This window comes from Carassius gibelio, chromosome A9 (genome assembly GCF_023724105.1).
Source record: "Carassius gibelio isolate Cgi1373 ecotype wild population from Czech Republic chromosome A9, carGib1.2-hapl.c, whole genome shotgun sequence".
NCBI classification, from domain to species: domain Eukaryota; kingdom Metazoa; phylum Chordata; class Actinopteri; order Cypriniformes; family Cyprinidae; genus Carassius; species Carassius gibelio.
Genome location: NC_068379.1, coordinates 19069580 through 19091706, shown reverse-complemented (window position 1 = coordinate 19091706; position 22127 = coordinate 19069580). Strand labels below are relative to the sequence as shown.

General features: G+C 37.0%; 1 protein-coding gene across 1 annotated transcript in view; it reads left to right on the top strand.

Moving 5' to 3' along the window:
- The window catches only part of LOC128019857 (parathyroid hormone 2 receptor-like), a 43981-nt gene extending 29866 nt beyond the window's left edge, over positions 1 to 14115 (top strand). The window contains exons 9-13 of the mRNA XM_052606157.1: positions 3150 to 3216; positions 7427 to 7521; positions 9207 to 9345; positions 10874 to 10915; positions 13383 to 14115. Coding sequence (XP_052462117.1) covers positions 3150 to 3216; positions 7427 to 7521; positions 9207 to 9345; positions 10874 to 10915; positions 13383 to 13772 — 733 coding nt within the window. The 3' untranslated portion in view covers positions 13773 to 14115. The remainder of the gene's footprint in view (positions 1 to 3149; positions 3217 to 7426; positions 7522 to 9206; positions 9346 to 10873; positions 10916 to 13382) is intronic.
- Positions 14116 to 22127: the final 8012 nt, after the last annotated feature.

Sequence of the window (22127 nt, the reverse complement as noted above, 5' to 3'; positions counted from 1 at the left end):
ATGATTGAGCTGCCCTGGAATTGTGTGAAGCGACTTGAGTCGTGCCTGTCTCCAGAGGAGGATATGGCAGACGAGTTGCGATATGCTACTGGAGCGTTGACCTCCTTGATGAATGATGTACACAGTGGTCACATTGTTGTCCATGCAGATCAGCATATGCTTGTCCTGAAGCCACAGTTGAAACCAACGCAGGACAGGTAGTACTGCCCACAACTTAAGGCAACAAATCAGTCTCTGCAGTCGAAGTCCTGTCTAGGAGCCCTGACCACGAGCTGAAAGTCTGGTTACAACTCAGCGTAATCGACATGCTGAGTGTGCCATCTTGGGACTCGATTAAATTGCCAGTGCTAAATAAGTCTCATACGTACCAATTCGAGTGGCATTACTGATGACAAATGCCCCTGGAGCCTCTGAAATTGTTTCAGTGGAACTGCTGTTTTACTCCTGAATGAATTCAGGCATCTTGAACTGGAGTTTGTGTAGGGGCCCGATTCAAGACACAAAGATCCAGGACTTGTCACAACCCACCACTGTGGGTTTTCTTGTACGATGAAAAGAGGGCAGTGTCTATGACAGTGTCACCAAAAAGGCCGGCTCGGGAGATGGGTGCATAAAGAAAGCACACTTTTTCAGCATCGCACATCTCTGCAAGGTTCAGTCAGAGATGGTGCTCCGAGCCAACCAAGGTTAATATGGTCTGGATGAGGGCCTGTGCTGTGACCTTATTCACCAAGAGGAAAACTCCCAGGTGGCCCCACCATCAAGAGCATTTAGGGTGGAGGAGGCTGAGAAGCAGCTTTGGGCAGAAAAGAGGTGAATTTGAATTTGAGAGGGTGGATAATTCCACTGCAGCTTGATATTTATGGGAGCCTGGGGAAACACGGCCATCAACTCACTGAGCCCAAAGGGTTAAGGGGTGACACTGAGCTGATGCTTCTTCATCACCCTGGACACTGGCTCACCCTCTGATGCAGTGACTGAAATCTGATCCTCCTCGGAGACCAGAATAACAAGCAAGATCGGTCATAAGACAGATCAGTGGCATCACTCAGGAGCATAACCCCTGGCGCAAACTTTGTGCTATAATTCTCTGATCCCCCAGAGCGCTAATCAGTGCATAGCTGAGTAGAGGCAGAGGGAACTCAAACCCTCATGAAGAAGGAGAGTAGTGATCACGGCACTCGCCATGCCCCCCAAGAATGTGTGCTGACATTCCCCCTCCTCTTCTCTCTGCTGACCCATGACTGCACACCGCCACACAACTCCACACACCTCTTTATTAAGTTTGCGGTTGACATGACTCTGGTGGGTCTCATTAGCCACAGAGATGAGACAAACTACAGGAGCGAGGTGAGCTGCCTGGCCGGGTGGTGCAGTGACAACAATCTCTCTCTAAATGTGGAGAAGACAAAGGAGATTGTAGTTGACTTCAGGAGAGTGCTCACTCAGCATGCTCCTCTGACCATAAACGGTGCGACTGTGGAAAGAGTGAGCAGCACCAAATTCCTGGGTGTGCACATCACAGAGGACCTCTCCTAGACTGACAACACTGCAGCACTAGCCAAGAAAGCACAGCAGCATCTCTACTTCCTCCGCAAAAACTTAGAAAAGCCAGAGCCCCGGCCACAATCTTGTGCAGCTTTAACAGAGGCACCATTGAGAGCATCCTGACTAGATGCATCACTGTGTGTGTGGTAGGGTGCCTACAATCATTATATCTGCACTGTTTATTATAACTAACTGGTTTGCACTCTATCTGCCATGAGTCTTGTGCATGTTTAAAAAGATGCGTACCACTTGCTCTTTTGGGGGAAAACTGCTCCTTTTTTTTTTCTTTTTCTTTTTTTTTTGAGGCACCCTGGGGGATTCGCTGCACTTATCTGTGCCAAACACTGTTTAAACACCGCTGAATTTGCTGTCAGAATCACCTGCAGCAAGAGATATTTCACTTCTCTTCTACTCTTTTAGAGATGAAGGGGAGAGTGATTGCTCAAACATGGCAACCACTCTGCTCCGAAGCAAAAATCTGAATGAGTGGGTGCCCGATGCCCTGCTATTTACCCGTGTGTACGGGGGAGTGCCTGGGCATGCAAATTCCATTCGCCAATGTTCATTGGCCTGTTTTTTTTATTACTCAGAGGTGATTAAAACTCCCAAGTGAGACCCCTAACGTCAGTGTCAACATAACGTTGAACATGACTGACTGAAAGGGAACTAAAATAGTTCATATAATAATAATAATAATAATAATAATAATAATAATTATTATTATTATTATTATTATTATTATTGTTGTTGTTGTTGTTGTTGTTGTTATTATTAATATTTATATTATTAATATATTTGTTTATTGAACAATGTATATTATATTTGTTTTTGTTTTTTTCTGAACATTGATCATGTGGCTTATACACAAATATAGTTCTCTGGTGTTTGGTTGATGTCTTTCTGCTGTGAAGCTTGTGTTATTTTCTATTTCTTGTGTTATGTAAAAAGTAGTGACTAGTCATATTTTAATGAGCCCTTGCTGGATTGCACGTGAAAGAAACAATAGCACTCGTTCATTTGTTCCTTTATATTAGAGTGGACACGATACACTCCCTGCAGTACCCATATTTATTAATCATCTGTGATACTAAAATTTCTTGAAATAAATAATTCAGATTAAAAATCTGTTTATCATTCTGAGGTAATTAATAATGAATGTTCGTTGTTTCCTTATTTTGTCTCCAGACTGCATGCATTCTCCTTCCCTCTGAGTACTTAAATTATATCCTATTTATGGGTTGTATCCTCTGAATGGCAGATTATCTATTCAGATCCACATCATAGTAAACATTACTAATGTAATTATGAATGGATGAAACAAATTAATGGTAAACAAACAGTTTTATAAAATGCCTTGGTTTACTTAAAGTGAAGGAGGGGGTCAGTGATTTCAAGGAGAGGGAAAGAGACTAAACTATGTCCTTTTGGTCTATACAGTGTGCACTGTGAAGTACAGTTTATCATTACAGTGTTAGCACTGCCACTGGGACTGGAAACCTATCTGCCTATCTGCCACTGTCAAGCTCTGTGCCTTTTAAATATCCCTTGAATCATAAACTGTGTGTGCCAGTTTCTCATTCGATCTTTCCTTATGTATGCAGGTGCTGGGAGCTGAGTGCAGGAAACATCAAATGGATCTACCAGGTTCCCATTCTGACAGCCATTGGGGTGAGTAAAACTGACATTAAAAACTGTCTGGATCTTAATAGAACAGCGTGAGAACCAAGTGATAGACTAAGAAACAGTTAAAGACTGAGGCAATTTTCCCTGAGGAGGGAGAAATTGTCTATCTTAGTTAACCTTTATTCTTTTGTTATTCACCACTGCAAGATGAAAAGCATTTTACCAAAGAGGGCAAATGTCAGAAGAACTGGCAAGAACATTACCATAATTACAACTTGAATGTGTGAGTTTCTACCAGTTTTTCCAATTATTGGATGCAGACAATAACATGATTCAGGCATGGGCACAGTCAGGAGAGCCTGAAACGTCTCAGCGGGGGTGCCTACATGTTAACCTCACTTCTCCTTTCTAGTTCATTATGTTACTTTAACAGTCTGAGGCTGAATTTAAAAACAGGATTTATCACATTGAACAGATGGTTTTCAGATGCTGTTTTGACTATTAAGATAGTTGACCACCAAGCCGTGCATACATTTACTGTAAGTGATGCACAGTGGCCCCCCAAAACATTTTAACATTTAACACTAACACTTAAAAATAATTTCATAGTGTCAGATGTAAAACATATTAGGGATGGGTCCTTTTGCATCATAATCCTTAAAAGTTAACTAAATCTATCAACAGTAATTGTGCACAAAGACAGAAATGAATAGCAGATACCAACACATTCATGTGAGTAAATTATATCCTTTAAATCATGCAAATGCAAACAGTGTTAATTTAAAAGGATATATATATATATATATATATATATATATATATATATATATATATATATATATATATATATATATATATATATATATATATAATTTCAAATTAATTTGAAAGACTGGAGTAATGGCTGCTTAAGATTCGGCTTTTGCCATTTTAATAAAATAAAACAATTATTTTAAACTGAAATAATATTTAGCAATATTACTGTTTTTACTGTATTTTTGATCAAACAAATGCAGCCTTCATGAGCATTGTATGCTTCTTTCAAAAGAAGAAAAAAATACAGACTTCAAACTATAGTGTACATGTATATATTACTAAAATATATATTGTTTATATTCTGATTCAGCAGTCAGCTGTAATGTATTTTATCTTTAAAAGGTTACATGTTGAATGCATTTTGATAGCTAATCTCAGACAATGCCATTGAAATGTAATTATTGTCCCTTTTCTACTCTAAAAAACAGACTTCTAGCAAACTACAAAAGTAGTTTAGTATTCATTTGTTATCATTCTAGATTCAGATATATCTCAGCAAATCTTAGCGCATATAGGTCTATCACTAGTAGGCATGGTCTAGCAGTTTGATGCTTGGTCACATGACACCATTGTTTCTGTATGGCTCTGGCTCTGGACCTCACAGCTGCTGTTGATTGCCTGCTGCTAGCTGCTTTCTGGGCAATCTACTGCCATCCATGTAGCAGAGATGGTCATAATGGATCCTTTCATGACACTGTGAGCAGGGGTGAACTTGACTCTGGACAGTTAAATATTAATATATTAAAGAATTTATTCTTGGGTTACAAACTTTCTAAAGGTCTTTGATTGTGCCGATAACAAGTGACACTACTTGTTGTTCTTAGTCATGCTGGCAGAGGCAGAGCCAGCACTTCTGACAGGAATGAGTGGGCCGGGACCAGCAATTACTCTGTGAAGGCACTGAATTTTAAGGTAGTGTCACTGAGTGCAAGAAATCAACCTCATTGACAACGCTAGTAGATGCTACTTTTAGTACAAATAGCTAAATTTTCATACACTGTTTGTGTATATCATTAGACGGTATTTACATCTTTGTGCAAATAAAATGAGATTTATGCTTTTTTTACTTGGCGCAAACGTAATCTGCCACTGTTTACCCTCAGTTTAAACTACATCTATGTTTTATACTTACTGTGAATAGCCCCATGTAATAAAATCTATTTAATTGCAAATGTAGCGATAGTGGAATAGATATCTTACACCTAACATGTGTCTGACATACTTGTTTTATTCCTCGCCGTATTATTAATTGAAAAGAATCTTGCGCTATCTGACTTTTGAATAATGCTCTACAGCACAATCAGCTCATTCTCCATCACTGCATCCTCAAGGATACAGAGGCAGGCAGGAACAGAGGCAGAGGCAGAGGCAGAGGCAGAGGCATTGCTGAAAGGTTAGCTTGTTTGTTTGAGTAAATTACTTAAAAGGCCCACGAAAGACTGGAAATTCTGGTTTTAGTTTAGGTTTTAGTAATCTCCGTACTGGTAAGAGATTACATTTTGTATATGCAGCTGTTATTTTTGTGCACATCGAGCAAATGTAGTTTTCTATGGGGGATGATGAACTGCCTCGGCACAACTACTTTTTTCCATAGCTCTGTTTAACTTATGTCAGGCAGCACAACTGGACTTCTCCTTACAAGTTACACACACAAGGCTATTGAAGTTGGTCTGCGTGGTTGTAAAAAGATGTTTCCAACATGAATTTTGCCCCAGAAAAAAAGACTGAAAATGACTAAACGTTCCTCAGCTCCATTTCACGCTGATCTGCTCAGACACTGAAATGACGAAATTTCACACTGTGTCATTCAGCTTCACATGTTAACACACTGAAAGATTAACCACTGAATAACTTTTTGAAATATTATTATTATTGCCATCTCATATTTTGTGACTTATTTTGCAAATAAATGGTTATAAAATATGAGACAGAAACTGAGCAAGAAGTGAATTAATATGTCCTTCTTTCTTCCCTTTTGCCTCAAAAGTATATCATTAAAAGACAGTGAAACAAGTTTATGGTTGTGCTTTTTCTCCTCGGTCCATATGTAATATGGATAACAATTAATAGCAGATTCAGAGTAAAATCTGGCCAGTGAAAATTCATGTGTTGCAAACCATAAAAGCACATTTCCATTTTGTCTCATACTCCCACTGAACAGATGGTGAGTGTGGGGCAATATTCTGCAGAAGGGGTCATTTAAATGTGTGATTGTCTTGATTGGAAGTGATATCATAGTTTTTCTGTTGCATGTCGAAGAGCACCACAGGCCCTGAATGGAAAAAAAAAATGTGGTGGGTTTTTGTTTAAGAAGAGATACAGTGTATTCATTTTTTGATTTACAATCATTCAATGATTCACAAACATTTCATTTTTTTCTTTTTAGTAATTTTCATGTCTTCATAAAATAACTTTCACAATGCAAACTGAAATATTTTATTTTAATTCTGATGGTTACGAAGCTTAGTAAAATAAAAAAATCAGTATCTAAAAAAAAAATAATATTTCATTCTGAATTAATTAGTTTGATTAATTTTGAGTATAAATACTGGGTACCTCTTGGGCTCGTTTAGAAACATGCAACCACAATTATGGGAAAGACTGCTGACTTGACAGTTCAAGATCATTGACACAAGGAGGGTAAGCCACAGAAGGTCATTGCTGAAAGGGCTGGCTGTTTATAGAGTGCTGTATCAAAATATATTAATAGAAAGTTGACTGGAAGGAAAAAATGTGGTAGGAAAAGGTGCACAAGCAACAGGGATTATCACAGCCTTGGGAAGATTGTCAAGAAAAACCGATTTAAGAACTTGGGAGGGCTTCAGAAATTTCTGAAGTCAGAGGTGATTTGGGGAGATGTGGCATCTGCTGGTGTTGGTCCATTGTGTTTTATCTAGTCCAAAGTCAATGCAGCCGTCTACTAGGAGATTTTGGAACACTTTATGCTTCCATCTGCTGACAAGCTTTTTGGAGATGCTGATTTAATTTTCCAGCAGGACTTTAGCACCTGCCCACAGTGCCAAAACCAACGTGATTTGCTGAACATGATATTACTGTGCTTGATTGATGAGTCAACATGCCTGACCTGAACTGTAAGGGGTATTGTGAAGAGGAAGATAAGACACATATACCATAGACTTATTTGCTTCCAAAACACTTGGTAAGTACATATGCATAAAAGAAAATTAAATAACTTAACATGTGAATAAATCTACACACCAAATAATGCATCTAGTTATATTTGTATGTGTTATATTTGTTATATTAGTTATATTTGACCTGTGACAGGCTTTATTGTCCAGTTATACTTAATCAATCAGATCCTCGGTCCTTATTACAGTTTTTCAGTTACCCAAAGTATGTTTAGGCAGGGAAGGGATTTTATTAGCTGTTACCTTTTACTCAGTTAATTCTCTTTGTTTTTTTTGTTTTCTTTCAGCTGAACTTCCTCCTGTTTGTGAATATCGTGCGGGTTCTTGCCACCAAGATCCGTGAGACTAACGCAGGCAGATACGACACACGGAAACAGTACAGGTTTGTGCCTTCACTCCCACTGGGCCTGTTTTCATTCAAGTGCCTTGAATTTTTGAATGCAGTGTTGTACCAGCCCAAATTGTTTCTGTCATTACAGTGGCACTGTCTCTGCTATTAGATTTCTGAGAGTGGAAACTGTCCCTACAGCAGTTATTTATTTCCTTATGTAATTTAGGCAAAATCTTTCATCTGACAGCTTGGAGGCAGAATTGCCTGTGGCTAAGAGATGCGATAATAAGCTTCCCCTACACCTACTCATTCTCCAGTTTGATTCAGGTTGTGTTTTCTATCATTCCATCATATGCTGAAATCTGTGACACGTTTTTAAAGACACTGGCTATGATAGATTTGATCTTGTTTCCTGCTGAAAGAAACAATTTTGGCTTCCATCTTTGTCTGCCTTTGAAAAACAACGCTTTTAAACCCTATAAAAGCATATTTGGATCTTGCATGTCAAAATGTTATTCTGGATGCACTCTGAAAGAATCCAGTTTGGAGCAAACACAATGCCAGTGGATGTCATTTTGATTTGCTAATAACAGTATCATCATTGTTGCCTCCCTGCTAATAAACAGTACAAAGAACCACAGGCGTCAGCTTGCAGAGCTAGTAGAACAGACATCAGACAGTCATATTTACAAACACATCAGCAAATAGTGTGTTTTGCTCAGCCAAAAAGAGCTTTGTCATAAATCGAATAGAAATGAATCTGTAATGCAAATGACCTTGTACGCTCGCACATCACATCGTTTGACTCTCATTTGACACTACTTTTACTGGAACACTTCAATTAAAAGAGGATTTATACCTCAGGATCTTCCAGCATTACTTTTCCCCAATTATTTTGAATGTTTCTTTTCATGACTTATTTGCAAGACATTTTAACCTGTCTGGCAGGCAAGGTGTAGCAATTTAGATGTTGCACATGTCTTTATTCTGATTAAAGCCACACAGAGGTGACAGTTGAGCGGGATGCAATCCATCAAACAAGGATTAAAGACAGACTTTCTGAATTCATAATATAGCAACTGCGTCATCACACACAGACAATAAAAGGTCTTGTGTCCTCTAGTCATCTGAATCCATATTATAACTTTGCAGTGGAGAGGATGATTCATAGTAAATGACATCTTCACTATCAGTCTGTTTCTGGCACAAATCTACCATGTAGTTTCTGAAGACTTGAAAATAAATGGGCTTCTTTTACGATGATTTTATATTTTTATTGGAGCTCCACATAATCTGCCCCTGTTTACCTTAAGAAAAAATACCAGCCTGAACATTAATTCCTACAGGTGCGATCACATTAGTGAAAGTTTTGTGAAACTTTGTTCCAAATAGGTTCATTGTCAATAGTAAAGCGTGCATCAGGCATGCTGCACTGCTTACTCAGAGGTCACTTCCAAATCAAGCAGTTCAACAGTTTTGAATCCGATGGGAAATGTGCAAGGGGAAATTTGTCGTCTTGTGTCCCTCATGTAATTTCAAGATTGCGCTGATCCCTAATGAGATGATTGCATTTCGCTCTCTGAATTCTGCTGTGCAAATGTAGCTCGGCATCTGTTTTTGTGTTCCACAAAGGATAGAGATTCAAACAGGTTTTGACACAAGGGTGAGTAAATAACAGAATATTTTAGTGAACTATCCCTTTCATTCACAACATATTTTCATTTCTCTCTGTTCAGGAAGCTTGCCAAATCTACACTTGTGTTGGTGTTTGTATTTGGAGTGCACTACATTGTGTTTGTTGGAATGCCACACACATTCGCAGGTCTTGGCTGGGAGGTGCGGATGTATTGTGAGCTGTTCTTCAATTCTTTCCAGGTACTTGCATGGAAACGAGTCCTTTATTTCATGAATGGCTAATGTAATCAGTGATCTCTGCAAGTCAACATGGATTTGTTTTTCTTTTGATAATCCAACATCTTAAATTCAAATTTGTATACAATTATACATATACTGTGCATATATTTTGCATTGATTAATATGGATATATTATCCATTAATAAAAGGGAAAAACTAAATAAAAGGGAAAAACACTCTTTATTTACAAGCCTGTGCAATGAAAAAAAAAGCTCTGGTAATGAAACATTTTTGTGCATTCAAAGCATTTCTTGTACTATAAAAATACTCCACTGTTGCAGAGGGAAAAAGAGAGAGAAAACTTCGCTAAAGAAATGAATGGCTAATCTTCTCTTAAAATTTTTGTAAATTTTTCATATTGCAAGGAAAATAAAAAAAAGTGGTTTATTTGGGAAAAACTCAGATATTTAATACAGAACACAAACTATGCATGATAATAGTTTACAAATAGTAAATATGATTAATATGGACCCACATATGTTGATGGGAATTTTGCTTACATGTACTGTAGATGATCGTTGCAAACTGCACAAAATAAAATCTAGCATGTAGGACAGAGAATGACAGGTCAATCCAATTCACAGCACTCCAAATAGGCTTGACATCTCATGACACACCACATTGATTTCTGTCAGAGAAGTTCAGTTGTCTTAAATGACAGGTGCTGGTTAGGTTAAGAGCTTTTTTTTTTTTTATCTGGCGCTGGATGACACGATTCAATGCATGTCCTTCACATCAAGAATACATCACTTCACTTTACACTTATGGTATCATCAGTTACAATTCACAGAACTGGGTAATGCAATAAAATGATTTAATGAAATGCAGAAACATTTAATTTGTTTTTATGCTGCTAAATATAATATATAAACTAAACAGATGGTCAGTGTCAACTGTAACTAATTAAATACCCAATATGAAAATAATGATGCCAACTCACTGAAAACAATCCATGACCAAGAAAAAACATAGACCAGTGCCTCAATTAACTGTTTATCACATATGAACATTTCCCCGAGATTAATCTTTCCTTCTTTATCACCAAATTGTGACCAAACTTACAAATTAATGTCTTTATACATGTGTTTCTTTATTAAAAAAAATAAAATAGTGATTGTGAAATAGAAAACTCCAATTTCTGCGGTTGGCTAATGAATTAATATTGCTCATACATTGGGCCCTATAATACACCCGGCTAAATGTGACGCAATGAAAATACAGTTGTTCTTTGTTAGTTCATGTTAATTCACAGTGCATTAACTAATGTTAACAAGCTCAACTTTTGATTTTAATAATGCATTAGTAAATGTTGAATTTAATGTTAACAAAGATTAATAAATGCTGTAGAAGTACTGTTCATTTTTAGTTTGTTCAATTTTTATTTTGTATTGTAAAGTGTTACCAATTAATCTTTGCCACATACATTAACCTGCACCATAAATAATCAAATTATTTTTCTTAACTAATATCTATTTTTGTTTTCTTCTAGGGCTTCTTTGTGTCTATCATCTACTGCTACTGTAATGGAGAGGTGAGCATCAGCAAAGCTGCTTATTCACAATAAAGGGGGTTATCACAGCATGTGCTTTTGTATTCTGTGCTGTTTTCTCATTCTTTTTGGACACTTTGGCCTCTGCATTGAGTGCCTGTCACACATGTAAAGACTTCTTATTTCTTGTTTTCTGTTATGCTGGTGCACACTGTGCACAAATAATCGTAGACCACACTCTTAAAAATAAAGGTTCTTTATTGGCATCTATATATATATGGTTATTTTACGAACTATTCACTAAAAGGTTCTTTGGGGGACCAAAAATAGTCATTCTATGGCATTACTGCAAAAACCCCTTTGGAACCTATTTTTAAGTGCAATTCGAGGGCTGCATTATTCTAAGGAAGCAGACTTCAAAGGCTATATCTTCAAAGGCCATGAAGGTCAGACCGAGTGTTGTTAAATGGGATGGTCTAGCCTAAGGAGTATGGCTCTTGTGGCCTTGCTGGCATTGACAAGCAGCAGTAATGTTTGAACTGGACTTTTGTATTTTTGAAAGTTATATTCAGTTGTCTGAAAACAAGTCAGGGTCCACAACCTGTCTAAATATTTCAACCTTGGTCCATTTATGTACATAATAAAAAGTATATACTATCTCTGAAATAGCATCTTAATAAGATGCAAATAAATGTTTAAGGTCTCTCGTAACATTTGTACCATTGTATATTTAAGTCAAACCCAGCAATTCTTTTTCTCAAAAAAAAAAAAAAAAAAGGTGCTGTTGTTGCCAGAGTGCAATGAGTTTTGAGATCGTCTGGGTCATGAGGAATCCATTTCTTGAATACTTTATTATTTAAAAAATTAAGGATGAATCAGTATTGTGGATTGGGATACAGCTGCAGTGGATCTCTCACACTAAGAAGTGTTGCACACTTAACATGTTCTAGTTTAACTGCTGTTTCCTACCTTCTGGGATTGTCTGCATACCAAAACCATGTAAGGACGATGCGCTTTATTCTTGTAGTGTGACCTTGGCTTTATGGTGTCTTGTTTAGAAAGCCTGTTTTCCACTGAAGTGAAGAAGGGTTGAGACTGGTTAGTATGTGGATGGGAGACCTTCTTCAGAAAACTAGGTTGCTGTTGGAAAAGGTGTTAGGGTGGCCAGGGTGTGCTCACCCAGTCTTTCGGATGAGTTGTTAAACTAGCCCTGACTCTGAGGTCATTAGCAATCCCAGGGGGCTTCTCAAGAAGAGTAGGAGTACAACCCTGACATGCTGGCCAAAATTGTTCTTTGGCCTCCTTTCATCATAGCCTCCTACTCGTGCCTATTTAAACTGACTGGCTACAGCACTTGGTCTCCTCTCCACCAGCAGTCAGTGTGTGGTGGGCGTTTTGGCACGCTATGGCTGTCTTTGCTTCAGCCAGGCAGATGCTACAAACTGGAGGTGTTAATGGAGATCCCACCACCCACTAAAAAGCTGTGAATGCTATGTAAATGTAACAATATTGTTATCAATTTAAACATACTGTAGTTAAACTTGAGTAGTTGAGTTAGTTTTAAAACAATGGCCCAATCAGAACAAGCCAGTGGGTGGAACAAGTGTGGAGTTGTGTTCACCATCCCAGCTGTCGGGGTAGGCTGTTGTTCTTTAATCTGTGTTGCCCTGTCTAGTTGTTAAATGTCAAATTCAGCCTTGTGCAAAATTCAGAATTAAAGGATTAGCGTCTTTTCAATTCCTGAGTGTGAATTTGAATTGAATTGGCTATACCAGTGTCAAACTCAAATCCTGGAGGGCGGAGCCCTACAGAGTTTTGTTTCAACCCTGCTCCAACACACATACTATGTATTTTTCAAATAAGCCTGAAGGACTTGATTCGTTGGATCAGGTGTGTTTAATTAGGGTTGAATCTAAACTCCGCAGGGCTCCGGCCATCCAGGAATTGAGTTTGACACCCCTGGGCTGCACCATTTGGAATGACGAGGAGAAGAATTTACTAAATTGTAATTGAAAGAAAAATTGTAACAGGTAAGGGGAGAGCAGGGCGCAACCTAACTCTTTTTCAGTTTTGTAAAAATTCACATCTAGTTCAGACTGTATATTTCAGAGATTATATTTTTTTCCCCACATTGATTTCACACTTGTCTTGTACAAATATGTGGTTTTGTTTTAGAATTAGTGTATACTCCCAAAAGAATGGAAGTGCTCATGCTAATTTCATATGCAAAGATGTTAATTATAGCAATGAGCATTTCCATTGAAGTCTTACAGCAGAGACTCCTTTTTTTAACAATTAAAGAGTGTTTTTAAATCAGAGGGATAAAATCAGTGTAGAAAATGTCCTTTTATTTCTTAATTAGAAGACAATTCTTGATGTTCTTCATGCAGTGAACAACACAGTTATCTAAGTGGGCTAAATTACGGATCATTTTCCATTGAAAAAATACTGTAAAGTCAGTGTGCATTTCAACATCTAGTGTCCTTTAGCATCTAACTCTGATCCCCAGGTCCAGACTGAGATCAAGAAAACATGGACACGGTGGAACCTAGCATTTGATTGGAAGGGCCCGGTGGTGTGTGGGAGCTACCGCTACGGCTCTGTGTTGACGGGCCTTAACAACAGCACCAGCAGTCAGTCCCAGCTTGCTACCGGTGGCCCTGGCACCCGTTCCACCACGCTCTTCTCCAGCCGAGTCTACCGCAGCAGCGGGGGGCCAACCATTAGTGCCCATGCCTCCTTGCCAGGCTATGTGCTCAATTCAGATGCTGACAGCTTGCCACCATCCATACCTGAGGAGCCAGAGGACAGTACAAAGCAGGTCGATGACATCCTGCTGAAGGAGTCCCTGCCCACGAGGCCCAGCAGTGGCCTGGAGGATGACGAGGAAACTCTGTAGATAATGGTGCGATGATATACAGACAAATTGGGTATAATAGCACATTGGGCATTGGTTAAAGAGCAAAAATGACAGTTTGTGACCTGCAGCACACACTGCTTTGGGTGGCAACAGCACCTCAGCAACGAGCACTTCCTGTTCAAGCTGTGACACATAGTTTTGTTTTTGACACATTGCCATACGCAGACAGATTGATATGTTCATGGCAAGATATCTCCACTCATCACTTTAACAAGAAGTATTCACAGCTATGGAAATGCTGATGAATAAAGTTTCTTGTTGCTTCATGCAGTTCTTAAACTGCCATCTGGACAATGTGAATACTTGAGTTTTTTATTTTCAATTGCAACACCAACTTTTTATTTTTGAATACTGGTTTCAGTTGCTAAGATGTCATCAAGTCAACAGCATGACTTCCACATATTTGTGTAGACCATAGAATCAACGCTCAGGATCATTTTTATTAAGAACTATTGAAAGTTGGGGTGAAAAAATGTCCGTCATGTATTCCACTACAGAGGAAAAATTTTAATAATTCAATAAAATGTATTTCAAATACATAACAAAAATCTAACAGTGCTGGTTTCTTAAATGTAAGAATTATTTTCCACTTTATCACTTACATCACATCATGGTAGTTTGAGGTTGTTTAGATCAGAAACTCTGAAGCTACATGTCAGGCACATCAGAGGCCCTGTCTACACCTGATGTTAAGATGCACTGAATACAGGTATTAACAGGGTGTAAAAAGTTTTGAGCTTGTCCACTTTCAACCACTTCCAGAGTTTGTCAAAAACAGTAGTGTGGGGGGTCATGGTTAAATGAATTCAAACAGCAACAAAAGACCACCTTTTCTTTGCCTTCTGACCTAAATCTAAAACACTGTGGCATACATTGTTGAAGACCATTTTTAAACTTTGCCATCTGAAATCGAAAGATCGGTGTGAAGGCCAATGTTGTCTTACCAGTCCTGTTTCTAAAACAAACCCACAGCGTTCAACAAAGTTTTGCAGATATCATAGCAGAAATGAAAGCTGCTGCTATCTGTATTGTTTTTAATTGTCTCCTTTTATGTATTAATGTAAGTTGTGTGAGCCTTATTCGATATTAGATCAAAAAATCTGAAAAGGCCCACATATACCCTCACCAGTAGACCCTCCCATCAAATCAGGACTGAAATGGTCAAAAAGAGATGGATAAAAACACTGGGTGTAAATGGGAATGTGTCTCCCTTGTGTACTTGTGATCCGATCAACCAAAACATATCTTAATACCAGGTGTAAACAGAGCAGAAGGTTAATTAACAATAGACCAATCTGGTTTGGGTGCAATGAGATGAGACAGGATAGCAATGGTAATCTTGATTATGGATATTTTTTTTATTTAAATTTTGTTTGAATTGCACCTATTATGCAATTTTTTATGTTCCTAATTTTGTTTTGGGAATTTACTACAATATGTTTACATGCAAGGTAAAAAAAACACTTTCATTTTCTTGAAATATGTTTTTAATATCACCTCATTTTCCACATATTCTCAAACGTTTGTTCGAAGCAGTTCTAAGAGTCAGTCTCTAAACCCCTCCTTTCTGTGAGCCTACTCTGCTCTGATTGGTCAGATGGCCCAGTCTGTTGTGATTGGTCTTCTGCGTACAGCACATGTCAGAAACGATACAACTATTGCCAGAGTTCCACATTATGAATGCTCAATATAAAATATAAACATCTATTATTTATCATGCTTACTGGTTATGATTCAGTGGAGCCAGCTAGTCCAAACAAACAGGACTGATCCGTCTTTCTAGAGTAAGTATTTTGTGAATCCTGCGTTGAATTTTAGTGAAGCAGATATCAGTAAAATGATGGGAACACAAAAATGATTGGGGCTGTACTGCTGTGGTACAGTGGAAAAAATGTCCAAGGTACATAGGTGGGCTTATGCAAATATGTTACCCCATGACGTATAACCATCACGGAAGTGGGATTTGAATTTTTGAATTACTGATGACTCGTTTAGGCTGTTCAGAGTCGATTCTTTCTTTTGGGAGACAATACATTTTCATGTACTTTATATTTGATATTTTTTTTGTGTACTTTCGGTTTTACATTTTGGGTCTACATTCACATATAGCTACATTCCTGTAGCTGCATGAAAGGCCCATTGATTCATATATTCCATGTCTAAAGCTCATCAAACAAAAGAGGAAAAAAAGTGTATTTTGCTGAATATATTGCATATTAAATATTTTTTTACTTTAACCTGCTAGTGATGTTATATTTAATGTTTGAATAAAACAGTTATGAAAACAGTATTTTTTTTAAATGACAGCCACTGTTTAAATATTCAATTTCAGCAATTAATTGGGGTAGAAACATGATTGTGTCATTAAAAAGTTGATATAAAAACTGACTTAATTAATTTAAATGTTTATACCATTTTATGTGTGTTGATTGTTATATCTAAAAATAAATGGATTTTGAATGAATTGATTTAGAATAATTATTACTAGTTATTTATTTTAACCTTATGTATTATAATTATATACTAACTCACAGGATTCCCTATAATTTACAGCATTAGTTGAGATGGATCCTTAAATTTGTCCTTAAGACAAAGTGACATGCACGCACTATTCAATGCCATTTTTGTAGTAAAAATAGTGAGTTGTGTTTAATACTGTTTCTTGTCATCTGTTTGTGGACTACCAATGTCTTTCAAAAATAGAAGAACGTTTTTCAAGACCCCCTATCTTCCATGATCTCCAGAAAATTAACATATTATACACTATCCATCACTATCCTGCTCAACTTTCAGATATGAAATATATTGGATAACTTAAATAGTAGGATATGTTTAAAATGTCAAGAATCTTGTGCAAGCAAACATCACATATGGAAGACATTGTGAGGTTATTAAGTAAGTGTGAAATGTAAATCAATTTTGAATAATTATGTAAGCCAAATATGTGAGGCTAAAAACTGATAGGCTGAACAGTGATAGAGACCTCAGTCTAAATTTATTTTATTTTATTATAGTTTATAGAATAACAGTGGTGTGAACAAACAAAGTAATTGCCTTGTAAGTGGAGACATGCTCTTTTAAAAGGAAATGATTCACACACAACAGCTATAAAGTATGACACAATGAATGAGACCCATCATGTTTATGTTAAACTTCTGATTGATTGTCTGAGAGTCTGTGTTTCAAAATTGTCTACTTAGAGATGTGTGGGGAAAAAACATATTAGTGCATGGAAAGATTATTGTAGTCAGTGTATACAAATGTGCATTCTGATCTCAAACACTTAAATGTATACACCTCTGCCAGACCTAGACTTTAGGTACACATCAAAAATGTGTGCCATTGCTGTCAGTGGACTGATGATATGATATATCAAGCCCTCTTGACCCCAGTTACGTGGTAATGTCATTTGTGACCCTGCATCACAAAATTTTGATTTATACATCACAAGAAACTGAATAAATAAGCTTTCCATTGATGTATGGTTTGTTAGTATATGACATTATTTGGCCAAGAGACAACTAATCTGGAAGAAAATCTAAATACTGAAAAAATCGCCTTTAAAGTTGTCCAAATTAAGTTCTTAGCAATGCATATTACTAACCAAAAATTAAGTTTTAATATATTTACAGGAAGAAATTACAAAATATCTTCATGGAACATGATCTTTACTTAATGTTTTAATGATTTTTGGCATAAAAGAAAAATCTATCATTTTGATCCACAGAATGTATCTTTGGCTCTTTTTAGATAAAAATATACCCCAGTGACTTAAGACTGGGTTTGTGGTCCAGTGTCACATTTTTAATTGGACCACCATGTGCATCTGATAAAGGTCACAGGCTTTTTTTTTCTTGCCAAATGCTGAAAATCATTATGTATATAAAGTGTACTTTTAAACAGATTTCATAAACTGGAATGTACACTGGAATTAGTTCCGACACCCACTTTGAAGAAACGTAACGTTCTGTATGCTTGTCCACAGCTGTTTTAAAGGAACAGTTTATGTGAAAAATTATAAATGTTAGATTTCTGAACATTTATTTACCCTCAGGCCATCTAAGATGCAGATGAGTTTCCTTTCAAATTCAAATGTTTATTTTTCATTTAATAAAGTATTGTATATTATGTGCTGCAACTATGTCAGATGTGTTTTTCCAGACACTTCAGATTTTAAGCATTTATAGATTTGATTCTTTTGCTAGAATGTTCCAAGGAGCTCATTAGAAAGCCAGCCTATAAGGCATGATACCTCAAATCCTGCAACTTGTTGAGGAGATCTGAGTGATCAGACTTCCAGTTTAAAAAATCCTATAGACTCACATTGACAGAGGGACTCTAGCCATGTTTGGGGACTGAAATATCAGTATGCCGTAGCATGGCATCATGGGGGTGAATTTTACATAGGCAAGCACCACTCATATTTTCTGTAATTCATCTCCATAACAGCCGTCAAACTGTTTCATTCCAAATCACTCCTAATTCTCAATCTGCTTGGCACACATGGAGAAAATGCAAATGAATTTGATAACAGAACCAGAGAAACACTGTAGAAAAACTGCAGCAATGCTACAAATGTCCCAAGATTCTGGCATGTCTCACATACATAAGAAATATAATATTTCACTTACTTTCATTCATTACATTTTTCTCCGAAAAGACATGTAAATGAGGAACAACAAAAGATTACTCACAAAGAAATGGGTTTTAGATTCACTTCTTCAAGTAGAACAAACCATATTTACTTTATATGGGACAAAGTAATATGAGTGCAATATGAAGTATTGTTAGTCTAGGCCAAATATTTGTTATTGCCCAATAATAACATCATATCAAAAACTGCTCAGGAAATGTCTCCAAGATTTCAAGAAACCTCTGACAGCTTGTCAGGTCTGATTCTCCTGGGTTAAACTTGGAGCAAACTGATGTGCCTCTACTCTCTAAGGATTTGCACTGACTTTGTGAACCTACCACTGTAAGTGTGGGGATGAATGCTTTCTGAATTATAATATTGATCAATTGTGTGACAGAGTATGCTCACGGTAACAGCATATATGCAGAGAAGTCAAACAGAGCAAAAATGCTTCATGCCTTGAAGCCACTCTTGTGATGTAAACTGGAGGAAGCAAAACACATTTTGTAAGCTACTTATTCGGCAATAAGTTGGTATGTTTTGTTAATAACCTTGCATCATCAGCTGACACAATGCTTCACAGATTGAAATGCTCATGTTTCCATTGTGTTGCCAATGACAATAATACTCTATTTGGAATATTTCAGATTTTTAACAAAGATGAAATAACATTTATATGTTTTTGCTGGTGGTCATATGTATGCAAAGTGTGTCAGACACAATACCACTGCGATTTAACAATCATTGCTTGTTATACAACAGTGATTGTTTCTACTCAAGAGTACACAAGTTCAATTATGTTTAAATGTTTGAAAGGCTTTCAAATGGAAACAATCACTTGTGAACTGGGCCCTTCTTTTAGTTTGATTCATTTTACATTAAGCAGTGCAATCCTGACAAATCACATACCTGCAAAGTAAACAAGAATGTGGCCAACAATTACTAATGAATGGATTCAGATGGAGCTTTTGGCAGACATAACCATCTCCACAGGAAGCCCTTCACAATAATCAAAGGGCTATGTACCGTGTACACAGAGATGTTCATTAATGTATACTTTCAAAAATCATTTCAGTAATATAACATTAAGCCAATGTATAATTGTTTGTTTGTTTTCCCAGAAAGCATGGCAAATAATAGTCTACAGTAAAAATTGTCTTGCAAATGCCTTCTCTTATGAAATCATCTATGTTTCTACTTCCAAGAAAAGAAATTTAAGTCATAAGATACTGTTACAGTCCACAAGCATTTTTGAAACTAATGAAAAGTATTGTCTAATATCCTTCCCACACAAGTAAAATGTTCAGATTTTGTTGCTTATTTGAAATATGTAATTTAATTAAGTGTGGCAAGCAGTTTTTGAGACTTCAGGAAGTATTATAAATATGACGGCAGGGAAAACAGACTTTCGTTAAAAGGGACTTTAATAGGAACCACATATAACACAATGTCCTGAAAACCATCCACAACACTCTAGCTATAATAATGCTAGTTTTTCTCAACTTATAATTTCTGTAACATGTAACATTTTTCCCCCATTAATTAATGTTTAAAAGGGTGTCAAGAATCATGTATGTCAAGAAAAAAAAGTGTCAAAATATGCTTGAATATGAATGAAGATTGAAAACAACTGCAGCAATTATCTCTGTGTGACCAGTTGTTCCAGCCTATAATAATACAGGGTGATACTGTTAACATGCTGATGGAGCAGAAGGCAGATATTTTTCCACCAGGGACTTCAGGAACACATGGTTTTTATGTTTTTAGCATACTCACAGTTTCCTTGACAGACACTTTATTAATGCTGTTTGCGGCAGAGCGCTATAGTAATGATGTTGTTTGGGAGCTTGGCAATGCACAGAATGCCAAGTAGGAGAAAAGCAATGTTTCTCCCTCAAATCAGACAAAGTGATGTGTCCGATGTGCCAAGTGCCCTTGTTATCCATCATCTCCCTCCTGCAACTGCCAGTGTATTTATGTATTTTCCCCCAGAAACAATAAAGCATTACACATGAAAATGTTTGCAGAGTGTGCTTCTACGGAGTTGCAATTGGCAAGTTAGTTGTTCATTTTCGAATCTCTCTCCTCAGCAAAAACTGGCTGATATCTCAGGTGGGCATCTCAGAGCTTCGTCGGCGTTTGTACAACACACTGTCACATTAGAGAGTCACAGCTGGAAGGCATGAAGTTCTTCAGCAGATCCTGTCTGTAATGCAGTCTCCTGTTGAGGCAATCCAGCTTAACCAGCAATGTCGACTGTGCCACTTAAAGCCTTAACACAGCTGGAGACATTGCCTAGAGTAATCAAAGAGCACCGATAGGGCACGTGATGCCAGTTATACCAGTGAAAAAATTTGAATCTGTTTCCTGATATAACTTAATCTCTCTGATTTTAAGAAAGCCCATAAAACCAACTAAACCCATGACTCTATGTCTATATATGTGTATTGTGTTTTGTCTGTTTTGTATATTTCTATATTCTTTATCATTATCTTTGTCCTGTCATGTCACCATCATTCTGTAGCATTGTGGAGCTTCTGTCACTAAAACTAATTCCTTGTTTGTGTAAACTTTCTTCTGTCAGACAAAATAGTGGATATACAGTAGTATTCCATTCAGTTTACATTGATGCATTTGGTAGAAGCTTGTATTTAAAGCATTTTTGTCAGTGTCACATTTTGGTTTCTGTTTAGCTCCCATCTGTCCTCATTTTGGTTAATTTCCTGTTCTTATCAGTTAATCCTCATGCATTAGTTTCCACCTGTGTTATATGAATCATCTCATTTGCTCCTTAGTTTGACTTCCTTTATAAGCCCTCTGTTTCTGTTTCTTCTTTGTCTTGAATTGATTTCTATGGTCAATGTGGTTTATGTTTATTAAAAGATTCCTTTATCTCCACTCGAACCACCTGACAGTCAGTTCATGCATTCCCTGAGTCAAACCCATGACCTTGGTGTTGCTAGTGCAATGAGTTCCAGGAATCCATCTAATTTATCAAACATAGAAGGTCATCTGGTTATTCTAGTAAACACAGAAGATTACCATAAAATACACAGTGTAGTATGCTATTCCAAATGGCCTTGGTTATTTCCCATCTTTCCACACCTGTGACTTGTCTTTAATTATTCAGTGTTCAAACACTTCTGTGTTGTTCCACATGTCATATAACATTGCATACAATTTCTTACAGCTGTAGGAGGAGTTTGTGACAATTCTCTTTGGACTCAGTTAGATAGGAACATGGTAAGCAGTGCATGTTCAATTAATTCTGTTCAATTTAACTGTTAATACTTACAAAGTAATAATTTCCCATAATGCAAAGCATGTCTTTTGAGTGTACTATATCTAATTAGGATGTAGCTATAGTACACTATGTTATGTAAGATTTGTTTAACTCTGGTCTAATATTTAATCAGCACTATCAGGGTGTTTTAGCCGCATTCAACTGGCTTTCAAGCATGATTGAGGTAAATTTGACCATGTTCTCAAAGTGCTGGCATCTGCACAGCTTTTGTTGCACGTGCCAATTATGCCTTTTGTCAGTCTTATGGCACATCAGCTGCAAGTGCTTTTAAATATGAATCACAAAATAGCTAATGGAACACTGGTGCCAGAAGAGTATGGAACAGTGATAGCTCATCAGTGCAGCACCTCTCATTCAATCTCTTATGTTTCAATTAGTGTTATTTTTTTTTATTATC